General features: G+C 43.7%; 1 protein-coding gene across 5 annotated transcripts in view; it reads right to left on the bottom strand.

Moving 5' to 3' along the window:
• Window positions 1–13,564, bottom strand: part of LOC311144670 (kinesin-like protein KIF2A) — a 44,421-nt gene that overhangs the window by 16,890 nt on the left and 13,967 nt on the right. For 3 of the 5 annotated variants that reach the window (XM_084180746.1, XM_084180743.1, XM_084180744.1), the window contains exons 2-5: window positions 2,984–3,078; window positions 2,193–2,315; window positions 1,522–1,576; window positions 1,285–1,401 (exon numbers count right to left, since the gene is read on the bottom strand). In XM_084180746.1, the coding sequence (XP_084036872.1) occupies window positions 1,285–1,401; window positions 1,522–1,576; window positions 2,193–2,315; window positions 2,984–3,078 (390 nt within the window). Of the gene's footprint in view, window positions 1–1,045; window positions 1,091–1,284; window positions 1,402–1,521; window positions 1,577–2,192; window positions 2,316–2,983; window positions 3,079–13,564 lie in introns of all 5 variants that reach the window. The other 2 variants (XM_084180745.1, XM_084180742.1) reach the window with 1 other exon arrangement.

Below are 13,564 nucleotides of genomic sequence, written 5' to 3'. Positions count from 1 at the left end.
CCACTCAACCTTTCTGCTGGTGTGTTTTCTCCTCTACTATAGGGTCGTTCAGACAGAGTGGTGGCTGGCTGGGGACTGGGCCTAGTTGCATCCAGGGGGACAGCAACTTTATACAGGCCGAGGGCAGGCTACAGCAGCACAGAGGGCAGGCTACAGCAGCTGGCACACATTGCCTCCAGCTACATCCACTCTGCATCTCAAAAGGGCTATGTCTGACCCTGCTAACCCTTCTATTCCTATTACACTACTATTACAATACTAATGCGACTATTACCCTACTATTACAATACACTACTATTACAATACACTACTACAGGGCTATTCTTGACTGATCAACCACTGATCCAACAACAGTCAAATGATGACTGGGAAAGCAGAGATATGAGTACATAGGGGACTTCTCAGTCTAGGTTCCTCAAAAGTTACATAAATCCTGCATCACATTACAGTTAACTCACAGAAATAACCAATACCGCAATAGAAGCCGATTAGTACCATTTAGAAACCCAATTCATAATTTGAAAACCCATATCCTATTATAAAAGAGAGGAGAGTATAAAGTGAGTGTCAGTAGCCCATTTCTGATTCCACCAGACACCAAGATATCCAGCTGAGCACCATAGTAACCCTTCCTCCAGCATACAGCCCCATCTGAAGGCCTGCAGGCTCGTCATTCAAAGCAGAGAGCAGGGATTAATAATCTGCAGCAATCTGGGGGAGCAGGGCCAGGTCAGAACCAGAGCCAGCCGGCAGGAAGGAAGAGAGAAATAGAGAGAGCGCTACGAGGATGTCTCTCTGTCTGATTCCATTGGTGGAATACACGCAGGCTGACAGCACAGCAGTGCTATGATCAGTTTTTTCCTTCTGTAAATCCAGAAAGCCTGTCTTCTGGCTGGATTGCGTTTGTACTTTCCCATCACTGCTTTGAATATAGCGGAAGCCTTTTAGGCGAGTAATAATCCCAAACTAGAGGTTCTCCAGAGGAAAGCCTCAGGGCTCTAAGATAACATTAAGCATTCGGGTGGTTGGGAGAGTTGATACATACAAAGCTGTCCAAACTCCTTTCTGCTTAGCTGATGCAATGACGCTTCTGTGATACACATGTGATCGACAAAACATAGAAAATCAGGAACATCAAGTCTATTGGTCAAATTTTATAGTAACAAATAATATTCCTGGGGCTTGTTTAGAAGGGTGAAAATGACAGAACATTCAGATTTCCAAATGAGTAAATAAGTCAAAATGTAACTCCTACATAGATGGATATAGCTGTGATGTTCCTACCGTTGGCTAACTGCTGGGCTGTCTGGGCCTGAGTGGGCTGGGCTGGCTGCTGGACGGGAGGAGGGGGAGAAGGCTCTGGCTGCTGGGGTGGAGCTGGTCTGGCCCGGGTCGACACCACTGTGGAACCCACAACACGAGGGGTCAGAGAGTTATCAAGAGGGCCTGTTTCAAGTGAATTAAGCGACATGGTACCCAAGAACTGTCAATGATCAAAAATGAGTATACACACACACACACCTCTGTTATCCCTGGACGGAGTGTCATTCTTAGTGGCCGCTATTGTTCGCCGGTTCTACAAAAGATGGAGGTAAGATAAATGCATTGACAAAAATAATTGAAGTACATGAGGATTAAACAGTAATCATGGTTCACAAGAGATTTTACCCAGCAACTCACTAGAACAACACAACCCTGAAGAGTACAACATTTCTCACTCCAATGACTGCAAAATAAGGTTTAAAATAATTGACAAATACTGAGAATCAGATTACTGGAGCTTCCTTTGTTCACATATGTTCAGTGATTTTTCTGCCACTCCAGCAGTGGGCCTCTGAGGCCACACACTGCACCATAGGCAATATATCAGGTTCTATATCTATGCACTGCACAAGCAGACTTCACCCTGCGGTGGTTATACTAGCAGTCCATAACATAAAACAAAATAACAGGGGCGTATTCATTAGTCGGATTCCGCCCAAAAAAGTTGTCTGTTGCAAAAAGTTTTGCAACGGAAAACGTTTTGCAACAGAAAATACAGTTTCTATTGGACAAATTCAGGTTGGTCCATCCCCATTTTGATCCGTTGGTTCTGTTAGCTTCCATTTGGTTCCTAGAGTAAACGGTAAAGGGTTTCGGTTGCAAAATGTTTTGAAACGGAATCCGACAAATGAATGCACCCCAGCGCTCACCTTGGTGATCTTGTTGACCTTCACAGAGGTGGGTGTTGGTGGGGGCGGGGTCTCTGGGCTGTGGGCGATCTCCTCTTCTGGGGCCACGTCTGGGTTTAGTGCAAATATACTCTCCAAGTCAATCTGGACAGAGAGAAGAGTGTGTTACTGTAATTGTAGCTAACCCATACAGTTGCTCCTCAACACTTCCACTAGTCCCTTCTCTTTGCCCTTCTTGTGTGTGTGTGTGTGGTGTGGCAATAAACGTGTTGACTGTACATCCATCTCCTACTGGTCATCATTACCACACCTAACAGAGGTGCCAGGGCCATTGTATCTATATTTTAACCAGCACTGCTTGCGGAGTCCACAACCAATTGGTGCCCTTTTTAAATGGTCCTTCGAGACATACTTTTCAAGTCAATATTCAACAGGAGATGTAACACAATATACTCTACACATCAATATGCAGAAGAGATGAGGTGCAAATATACTCAGTTAATATATGCCTTATATGTTAGTGTATGGAGAGCAGAGAGGTATATCAGTGTAGCTCAGAGGAGCAGAGAGAGCAGTAGGACAACATATGTATTCAACAGCAAAGCTCAGGAAATATGACTGCTGTAAGGCTCTCTAAACTCATGTAAATTCAGGGCAGAAAGTGATGTCTGGCGGAACTGTAGAACATGCAGAAGGATTGTGTAATCTCCAAAACTCTAGAATGTCTTCAGATGCATTATTCATAGGGCTCAATGCCTAAGAGCTGAGCGGACACCGGCTGTCGCGCTAAGCTACTAGCTAGGCTTGTTTACCTCTTTCCCTTTGGTGTCTCCATTTTCTATCCACTCCACGGTGACGCTCTCGTTGTCTTCATTCAACGACGTGACCATGGCTTGGTGTATTCGTCCTGTAACAAAGCATGTGTGGTTGGTCATTATCTAACAAACAACCACAGCACAGAGAAGTTAGAAGACTAAAGGAGAGAGTTCTCTGAAAGGTAACAAATGAGTTCATTCCTTAGGTTGTTGCACAGTACAGTCCTAACTCTGTCCTAGACTACTCACAGTGCACTACAGCCATTAGGGATGACAGACTGCATGACACATCTTTATTGTAAGGGCGGGAGTGTGAGGACTTTCCCCAGGGAATCAGTCAGCAGGGAAGACCGTAGCTACCCAACTAGAGAAATGCATAGGGACATGAAACTACTACAGTGAAGCTGGAGCACACAGATACCTACAGCACACACACTTCAATATGCTCTCTGAAACCGTAAGGCTATGCCAGCCTGACAATACAGTACAGAACACTAGAAAAAAAATTGGCCTTAAAACATCCCAAACTAGCTCGTCCAGGACGTTACTCAACATATTTTGTTGTTGTGAAGACGACAACACGTCCGGTATTCATTATTTAGAGAAGACTAACGGAGATGCTTTTAGTGTTCTCTGCTGGGTTCTACCCGAGTAATAATTCTACATCGCACAGCTGTGAAAGCCAACTTGAATGACTCAGTAACAGAATAAGGAATCCCTTTGGCTGACTATCATTGTGAAGATCTGAGTCGACTCCTTCATATCAATGGCATGTCAGACCCATAGTTAGTAATAGTGTCAGACAGTGATGTAAAAATAGCTTACATCTGAGAGGAGGCAAGTCAAATGTGAAACATGCGGTCAGACGCCTGTGTCATGAGGCCATAGGAAGCTATGCACGTCACTTCACCATCAGCATGTCTTTCTCTCCTCTCTTCGGCAGATCTGCTCTAGAAAAACACCCTTCTGGTCAAAAGGGACACACCAACTGGTGTGTCTGTGAGCTTATGCACTACTACATTGACCTGAAGAAATACAACTTGCTGAAGTAGAACTTGCTGCATAGACTTTGTGTGTGATTCTGAGAGCTGTGTCTCTGAGATCTTTACGGTAGGCCTGGACCAGCTCCAAGCTAGCTGGCGGTTAAATCCCATCTTGGATCATCAGGTTGGTTGCGAGCTACCCTGGCAACAGCAGGTGAGACTGTAGACACGCGATGGCAGACAGACAGACAACACTACTTAGGAACAGGGACACATGAGAGGTGACAGTGCCCAGTGTGTTCAGAAGGATTAGATGAGGACACACAGGCACAATTTAGGAACCGCTTGCCAGGAGTGGAGGGAGCAAGGGCAACAGCCAGCAGGCGTATCAAGAGTCTATTAGTCACTAGTTACAGTAAAACATGCGCACATTCACCAGACTAATAGTGGATATAAGCTGGCTTGCGGGGAGAACATGCCAATGATTGACAATGAGTAAAAAGGAGTTGAAATGCTATTGCACTAACAGACTTGCTAGACCTGATGCAATTGAGTCGGTAAGAATTGAGAATGCCCTGGTCTTTCAAGAACTTCCTTGGACAGACCAACCAACCACCACACTATCTCAGCAGCTTTACCCACACACTCCAACAGCACAGACAGACTACATGCCAGCAGGATCTGTATGGTGTATTCTGTGTTTAGAGGAACTTACACAACACATGCATCCAGTTAATAAAGTTCAGCTGTAAACATGTCAACTGACAGGTGAATGGTACCCAGTCCGTGTGCACTGACTGCAGTGCAGTGCCATACTCTGGCCCTTTGTTCTAAAGTACTAACCTACAGTGGGGAGAACAAGTATTTTATACACTGCCGATTTTGCAGGTTTTCCTACTTACAAAGCATGTAGAGGTCTGTAATTTTTTATCATAGGCACACTTCAACAAAAATCCAGAAAATCACATTGTATGATTTTTAAGTAATTAATTTGCATTGTATTGCATGACATAAGTATTTGATCACCTACCAACCACTAAGAATTCCAGCTCTCACAGACCTGTTAGTTTTTCTTTAAGAAGCCCTCCTGTTCTCCACTCATTACCTGTATTAACTGCACCTGTTTGAACTCGTTACCTGTATAAAAGACAACTGTCCACGCACTCAATCAAACAGACTCCAACCTCTCCACAATGGCCAAGACCAGAGAGCTGTGTAAGGACATCAGGGATAAAATTGTAGACCTGCACAAGGCTGGGATGGACTACAGGACAATAAGTAAGCAGCTTGGTGAGAAGGCAACAACTGTTGGCGCAATTATTAGAAAATGGAAGAAGTTCAAGATGACGGTCAATCACCCTCGGTCTGGGGCTCCATGCAAGATCTCACCTCATGGGGCATCAATGATCATGAGGAAGGTGAGGGATCAGCCCAGAACTACACGGCAGGACCTGGTCAATGACCTGAAGAGAGCTGGGACCACAGTCTCAAAGAAAACCATTAGTAACACATTACGCCGTCATGGATTAAAATCCTGCAGCGCACACAAGGTCCCCCTGCTCAAGCCAGCGCATGTCCAGGCCCATCTGAAGTTTGCCAATGACCATCTGGATGATCCAGAAGAGGAATGGGAGAAGGTCATGTGGTCTGATGAGACAAAAATAGAGCTTTTAGGTCTAAACACTCGCCGTGTTTGGAGGAAGAAGAAGGATGAGTACAACCCCAAGAACACCATCCCAACCGTGAAGCATGGAGGTGGAAACATCATTCTTTGGGGATGCTTTTCTGCAAAGGGGACAGGACGACTGCACCGTATTGAGGGGAGGATGGATGGGGCCATGTATCGTGAGATCTTGGCCAACAACCTCCTTCCCTCAGTAAAAGCATTGAAGATGGGTCGTGGCTGGGTCTTCCAGCATAACGACCCGAAACACACAGCCAGGGCAACTAAGGAGTGGCTCCGTAAGAAGCATCTCAAGGTCCTGGAGTGGCCTAGCCAGTCTCCAGACCTGAACCCAATAGAAAATCTTTGGAGGGAGCTGAAAGTCTGTATTGCCCAGCGACAGCCCCGAAACCTGAAGGATCTGGAGAAGGTCTGTATGGAGGAGTGGGCCAAAATCCCTGCTGCAGTGTGTGCAAACCTGGTCAAGACCTACAGGAAACGTATGATCTCTGTAATTGCAAACAAAGGTTTCTGTACCAAATATTAAGTTCTGCTTTTCTGATGTATCAAATACTTATGTCATGCAATAAAATGCTAATTAGTTACTTAAAAATCATACAATGTGATTTTCTGGATTTTTGTTTTAGATTCCGTCTCTCACAGTTGAAGTGTACCTATGATAAAAATTACAGACCTCTACATGCTTTGTAAGTAGGAAAACCTGCAAAATCGGCAGTGTATCAAATAATTGTTCTCCCCACTGTAACCAAGGTGACTAAAAGCGTCCGCATGCTTCCCAGCCGTAGCAGTTTGTGCATATATTATGACAACAATTTGTGACGTTTTTGTTCGTTTTGGACTTCGTGAGTTTTTCTTCCGGCTATTCAGGCACACACAAAAAAACCTGATGGGAAGCAGAAGTTCGGAGCTGAAGTCTACACCCCTTCGTCGGTGATTCGTTAACAGTCGGGATTCTTCAATAAAGTCTGTTGTCATTCAACGAGAGACGACATGTTTTCATGCACATTTTTTCATTGAAAAATACTGCACCAAAATTGCGCAACAAAGATCTCTTTGGCAAAAACGTCTAAATTCATTACAGATTTCTTGAGTTACAGTGCATTCGGAAATTATTCAGACCCCTTCACTTTTTCCACATTTTGTACAGTCTTACTCTAAATTGGATTAAATTGTTTTTTCCCCTCAATCTACACACAATACCCCATAATGACAAAGCAAAAACAGGTTTTCAAAATGTTTGCAAATGTATTAAAAATAAACAGAAACATCACATTTACATAAGTATTCAGACCCTTTGTTGAAGCGGCTTTGGCAGCGATTACAGCCTAGAGTCTTCTTGGGTATGACGTTACAATCTAGGCACACCTGTATTTGGGGAGTTTCTCCCATTCTTCTCTGCAGATCCTCTCAAGCTCTGTCAGGTTGGATGGGGAGCGTCTTTACATTCCACTCCTTGAGAGAGGTAGTTAGCACACCAGGCCAAAGACCCCTCAGAGACACCAATACTCCTTAGCCGTCCGACAAGGATGGAATGGTCTACCGTATCAAAAGCTTTGGCCAAGTCAATCAAAATAGCAGCACAACATTGCTAAGAATCAAGGGCAATGGTGACATCATTTAGGACCTTTAAGGTTGCAGTGACATCCATAACCTGAGCGGAAACCAGATTGCATACCAGAGAGAATACTATAGACATCAAGAAAGCCAGTCAGCTGAATATTGACAAGTTTTCCCAACACTTTTGATAAACATGGCAAAATAGAAATTGGCCTATAACAGTTAGGATCAGCTTGATCGCCCCCTTTAAATAAAGGACGCACCGTGGCTGCCTTCCAGCTTGGAAACCTCCCCAGAGAGGAGACAGGTTAAAAAGGTCAGAGACAGGCTTGGCGATGATAGGGGCTGCAACCTTAAAGAAGAAAGGGTCTAAACCATCATTTTTGGTGTGACGTTTAAGGAGCTCCTTTAGCACCTCGGACTCCATGACCGCCTGCAGGGAGAAACTTTGTAGCGGGGCAGGGGAAAAAGAGGGAGGAGCATCGGGGATAGTCACATTAGAAGGACTGGGAGATGAGGAAATGTTGGACGGGCATTGGCTGTGTGCATAGGGTCGTTGTCCTGTTGGAAGGTGAAACTTTGCCCCAGTCTGAGGTCCTGAGCGCTCTCAAACAGGTTTTCATCAAGGATCTCTGTACTTTGCTCAATTTCATATTTCCCTCGATCCTGACTAGTCTCCCAGCCCGATCCTGACTAGTCTCCCAGCCCTGCCACTGAAAAACCTCCCCACAGCATGATGATGCCACCACCATGCTTCACCGTAGGGATGGTATTGACCAGGTGATGAGCGGTGCCTGGTTTCCTCCAGACATGACGCTTGGCATTAAGGCCAAATAGTTCAAACTTAGTTTCATCAGACCAGATAATCTGTTTCTCATGGTCTGAGAGTCTTTTAGGTGTCTTTTGGCAAACTCCAAGCGGGCTGTCATGTGCATTTTACTGAGGAGTGGCTTCCGTCTTGCCACTTTACCATAAAGGCCTGATTGGTGGAGTGCTGCAGAGATGGTTGTCCTTCTGGAAGGTTCTCCCATCTCCACAGAGGAACTCTGGAGCTCTGTCAGAGTGACCATCTGGTTCTTGGTCACCTCCCTGACCAAGGCCCTTCTCCCCCGATTGCTCAGTTTGGTGGTTCCAAACTTCTTCCATTTAAGAATGATGGAGGCCACTGTGTTCTTGGGGACCTTCAATGCTGCAGACATTTTTTGGTACCCTTCCCCAGATCTGTGCCTCGACAAAATCCTGTTTTTACTGTTTTCGCTTTGTCATTATGGGGTATTATTTGTAGATTGAGGGGAAAAAAACAATTTAATCCATTTCAGAATAAGGCTGTAACATAAGAATATTTGCAAAAAGTGAAGGGTTCTGAATACTTTCTGAATGCACTGTATCTTAGATTAATTATTACTATTTTGAGGAAGTGTATACTGGCTACGGCCAGTACTAATGCTGCTTTTTTCTAGTTTTTCAAGCAAAGGTCTTTTAAGGGAGTATGTGAGCACACTCGTTCGGTTCGGCTAGGTGCCAGCCGAACTGAAGCATGCTGACGCCTTAACTGACAACACAGGGCTGCAGGAAGTCAATTGCATCTGCTTGCTTTGTTGCAACAATACATTTTCTAAATTTGCCTCTTGGGTCTCTACTCTACTTTGGTCATAATGTCAACAGACACAGCAGAGCCTCCTCTAAGGCATGATGGTGACCCACAGCACAGAGACAGGAACCCTAGGTGTGCTGCTGAGGACACAGTGTCACACTCAAATGCTGACTAAACCGGCCTCATTGTGTGTGCGAGCAGTGCAAAATAAATGTACACATACATGTTATTCAATAATATCATCCAAACTGCATGCACGCGCGTCCAGCCTCTCCCATCCATCTACTCATTGTTTTTTAACGAGCATGCTAACCCACGTGGGTGATTGAAAGATGAATGAGGTCCACACTCCAGTCCAGTTAATGACAGTAATGCATCTTAAAAAAGTTGGTTGCCAACCACCATATAAAATCCACAGGAGAAGGATGAACGAGGAGAGATTAATCTAGGGCCATTTAGTCGACTAGTCAATTGTTTGGTCGATAGGCTGTTGGTCGACCGAGATTTCTTTAGTCGAGCAGTATATATAGATTTTTAAAGTTATATACAGTGTGGGAAAAAAGTATTTGCTCCCCTGCTGATTTTGTACGTTTGCCCACTGACAAAGACATGATCAGTCTATAATTTTAATGGTAGGTTTATTTGAACAGTGAGCGACAGAACAACAAAAAAATCCAGAAAAACGCATGTCAAAAATTATATAAATTGATTTGCATTTTAAATTAGGGAAATAAGTATTTGACCCCCTCTCTATCAGAAAGATTTCTGGCTCCCAGGTGTCTTTTCTACAGGTAACGAGCTGAGATTAGGAGCACACTCTTAAAGGGAGTGCTCCTAATCTCAGCTTGTTACCTGTATAAAAGACACACCTGTCCACAGAAGCAATCAATCAGATTCCAAACTCTCCACCATGGCCAAGACCAAAGAGCTCTCCAAGGATGTCAGGGACAAGATTGTAGACCTACACAAGGCTGGAATGGGCTACAAGACCATCGCCAAGCAGCTTGGTGAGAAGGTGACAACAGTTGGTGCGATTATTCGCAAATGGAAGAAACACAAAATAACTGTCAATCTCCCTCGGCCTGGGGCTCCATGCAAGATCTCACCTCGTGGAGTTGCAATGATCATGAGAACGGTGAGGAATCAGCCCAGAACTACAAGGGAGGATCTTGTCAATGATCTCAAGGCAGCTGGGACCATAGTCACCAAGAAAACAATTGGTAACACACTACGCCGTGAAGGACTGAAATCCTGCAGCGCCCGCAAGGTCCCCCTGCTCAAGAAAGCACATATACAGGCCCGTCTGAAGTTTGCCAATGAACATCTGAATGATTCAGAGGAGAACTGGGTGAAAGTGTTGTGCTCAGATGAGACCAACATCGAGCTCTTTGGCATCAACTCGCCGTGTTTGGAGGAGGAGGAATGCTGCCTATGACCCCAAGAACACCATCCCCACCGTCAAACATGGAGGTGGAAACATTATGCTTTGGGGGTGTTTTTCTGCTAAGGGGACAGGACAACTTCACCGCATCAAAGGGACGATGGACGGGGCCATGTACCGTCAAATCTTGGGTGAGAACCTCCTTCCCTCAGCCAGGGCATTGAAAATGGGTCGTGGATGGGTATTCCAGCATGACAATGACCCAAAACACACGGCCAAGGCAACAAAGTAGTGGCTCAAGAAGAAGCACATTAAGGTCCTGGAGTGGCCTAGCCAGTCTCCAGACCTTAATCCCATAGAAAATCTGTGGAGGGAGCTGAAGGTCCGAGTTGCCAAACGTCAGCCTCGAAACCTTAATGACTTGGAGAAGATCTGCAAAGAGGAGTGGGACAAAATCCCTCCTGAGATGTGTGCAAACCTGGTGGCCAACTACAAGAAACGTCTGACCTCTGTGATTGCCAACAAGGGTTTTGCCACCAAGTACTAAGTCATGTTTTGCAGAGGGGTCAAATACTTATTTCCCTCATTAGAATGCAAATCAATTTATAACATTTTTGACATGCGTTTTTCTGGATTTTGTTGTTGTTATTCTGTCTCTCACTGTTCAAATAAACCTACCATTAAAATTATAGACTGATCATGTCTATGTCAGTGGTCAAACGTACAAAATCAGCAGGGGATCAAATACTTTTTTCCCCTCACTGTGTGTACATCTATCTATCCATCTATCCATCTATCCATCCATCCATCCATCCATCCATCCATCCATCCATCTCATGGTGTACAAGACACCTACCTGTCTGAGAGGACTAATCTAATGTGGAGGCCGTGGGGATGGCACAGTCCATCACTAAGACGTGCTACTGAAATTGTATATGGTTATATTACATAAGAACAGATGGTGCAACACTAATAAAAATTATATTATAACATTATAGACCATGTTGCTATATGCATAATAGCAAAGTTAGCCAGCATATTGGTGTTGGGAACAATGCGGAGGAGGCAGCAGCAGAATGAGGAGACGAGAAAACAGTCCTTGCCTTATTGTCTAACATAAATGAGGAGATGAAACCAACTTAAATTAGGTCTATAATCAATAGCCTAACTTAAATGTGCCTGGCTTTACAAATCATCCATATACAGTCCCTGTCAAAAGTTTGGACACACCTACTCATTCAAGGGTTTTTCTTTATTTTTACTATTTTCTACTTTGTAGAATAATAGTGAAGACCTCAAAACTATGAAATAACGCATATGGAATCACGTAGTAACCCAAAAAGTGTCAAACAAATCAAAATATATTTTAGATTCTTCATAGTATCCACCCTTTGCCTTGATGACAGCTTTACACACTCTTGGCATTCTCTCAACCAGCTTCACCTGGAATGCTTTTCCAATAGTCTTGAAGGAGTTCCCACATATGCTGAGCACCTGTTGGCTGCTTTTCCTTCACTCTGCAGTCCAACTCAACCCAAACCATCTCAATTGGGTTGAGGTCGGGTGATTGTGGAGGCCAGGTCATCTGATGCAGCACTCCATCACTCTCCTTCTTGGTCAAATAGCCTTTACACAGCCTGGAGGTGTGTTGGGTCATTGTCCTGTTGAAAACAAATGATAGTCCCACTAAGCCCAAACCAGATGGGATGGCGTATCGCTGCAGAATGCTGTGGTAGCCATGCTGGTTAAGTGTGCCTTGAATTCTAAATAAATCACAGGGAGTGTCACCAGCAAAGCACCCCCACACCATCACACCTCCTCCTCCATGCTTCATGGTGGGAACCACACATGCGGAGAACTGTTCACCTACTCTGCGTCTCACAAAGCATTTCGCTACACCCACAATAACATCTGCTAAACACGTGTACGTGACAAATAAAACGTGATTTGATTTGACAAAAGACACGGCGGTTGGAACCAGAAATCTCAAATTTGGACTCATCAGACCAAAGGACACATTTCCACCGGTCTAGTGTCCATTGCTCGTGTTTCTTGGCCCAAGCAAGTCTCTTCTTATTGGTGTCCTTTAGTAATGGTTTCTTTGCAGCAATCGACCATGAAGGCCTGATTCACGCAGTCTCCTCTGAACAGTTGATGTTGAGATGCGTCTGTTACTTCAAGTCTGTGATGCATTTATTTGGGCTGCAATTTCTGAGGCTGGTAACTCTAATGAACTTATCCTCTGCAGCAGAGGTAACTCTTGGTCTTCCTTTCCTGTGGCGGTCCTCGTGAGAGTCAGTTTCATCATAGCGCTTGATGGTTTTTGCGATTGCACTTGAAGAAACTTTCAAAGTTCTTGAAATGTTCCGTATTGACCTTCATGTCTCTAAGTAATGATGGACTGTTGTTTCTCTTTGCTTATTTGAGCTGTTCTTACCATAATATGGACTTGGTCTTTTACCAAATAGGGCTATCTTCTGTATACCACCCCTACCTTGTCACAACACAACTGATTGGCTCCAACGCATTAAGGAAATAAATTCCACAAATTAACTTTTAACAAGGCACACCTGTTAATTGAAATGCATTCCAGGTGACTACCTCATGAAGCTGGTTGAGAGAATGCGAAGAGTGTGCAAAGCTGTCAACAAGGCAAAAGGTGGCTACTTTGAAGAATCTCAAATATAAAATATTTTTTGATTTGTTTAACACTTTTTTGGTTACTACATGATTCCATGTGTGATATTTCATAGTTTTGAAGTCTTAACTATTATTCTACAATGTAGAAAATCGTAAAAAATTATGAAAAACCCTGGAATGAGTAGGTGTGTCCAAACATTTGACTGGTACTGTATATCTACAGAAATAAGACAGATCCTGCTTCTGTTGCCTGTTTGAGTGTTTGTTTAATAGCCTACTGATTCCGTGAGTGCCAAGCCTCACGCAACGACATGTCAATTAATCAATTTTACAAATTCAGCAGCTTTTAAATCTTTGCTTTGCTGTAATAAAGGCTTTACACTTTTTTTCCCGTTAAAACAGCCTCTCTGGAATTTATAATTTATTTAGTGTTGTTTACACTGTTCCAAATTGTCAGAAAAAAATACTTAATAATAATCATAATAATAATGCTCCTTTTTCTTGATCTTCTTATTATTACTATTATTATGATGAGCATTATAATAATAAGTAATGTCATTATCATTAGTAGGCTTAGTATATCAGCCTTGTATAACAACCATTGAGCTGTAGGCCTAAGAGCACATCCTGTTTAGTCTTAATACCGTAACTTACTTAGGACTATATTTCAATACTTATGTAGGTTACTGTATCAATCATTAATTTGTTCATGTCATCACACAGCATACTAGTCATTCAT

Source organism: Coregonus lavaretus (assembly GCF_964263955.1).
Source record: "Coregonus lavaretus genome assembly, chromosome: 17".
NCBI classification, from domain to species: Eukaryota; Metazoa; Chordata; class Actinopteri; order Salmoniformes; family Salmonidae; genus Coregonus; species Coregonus lavaretus.
This window is presented reverse-complemented; position numbering and strand designations above follow the sequence as displayed.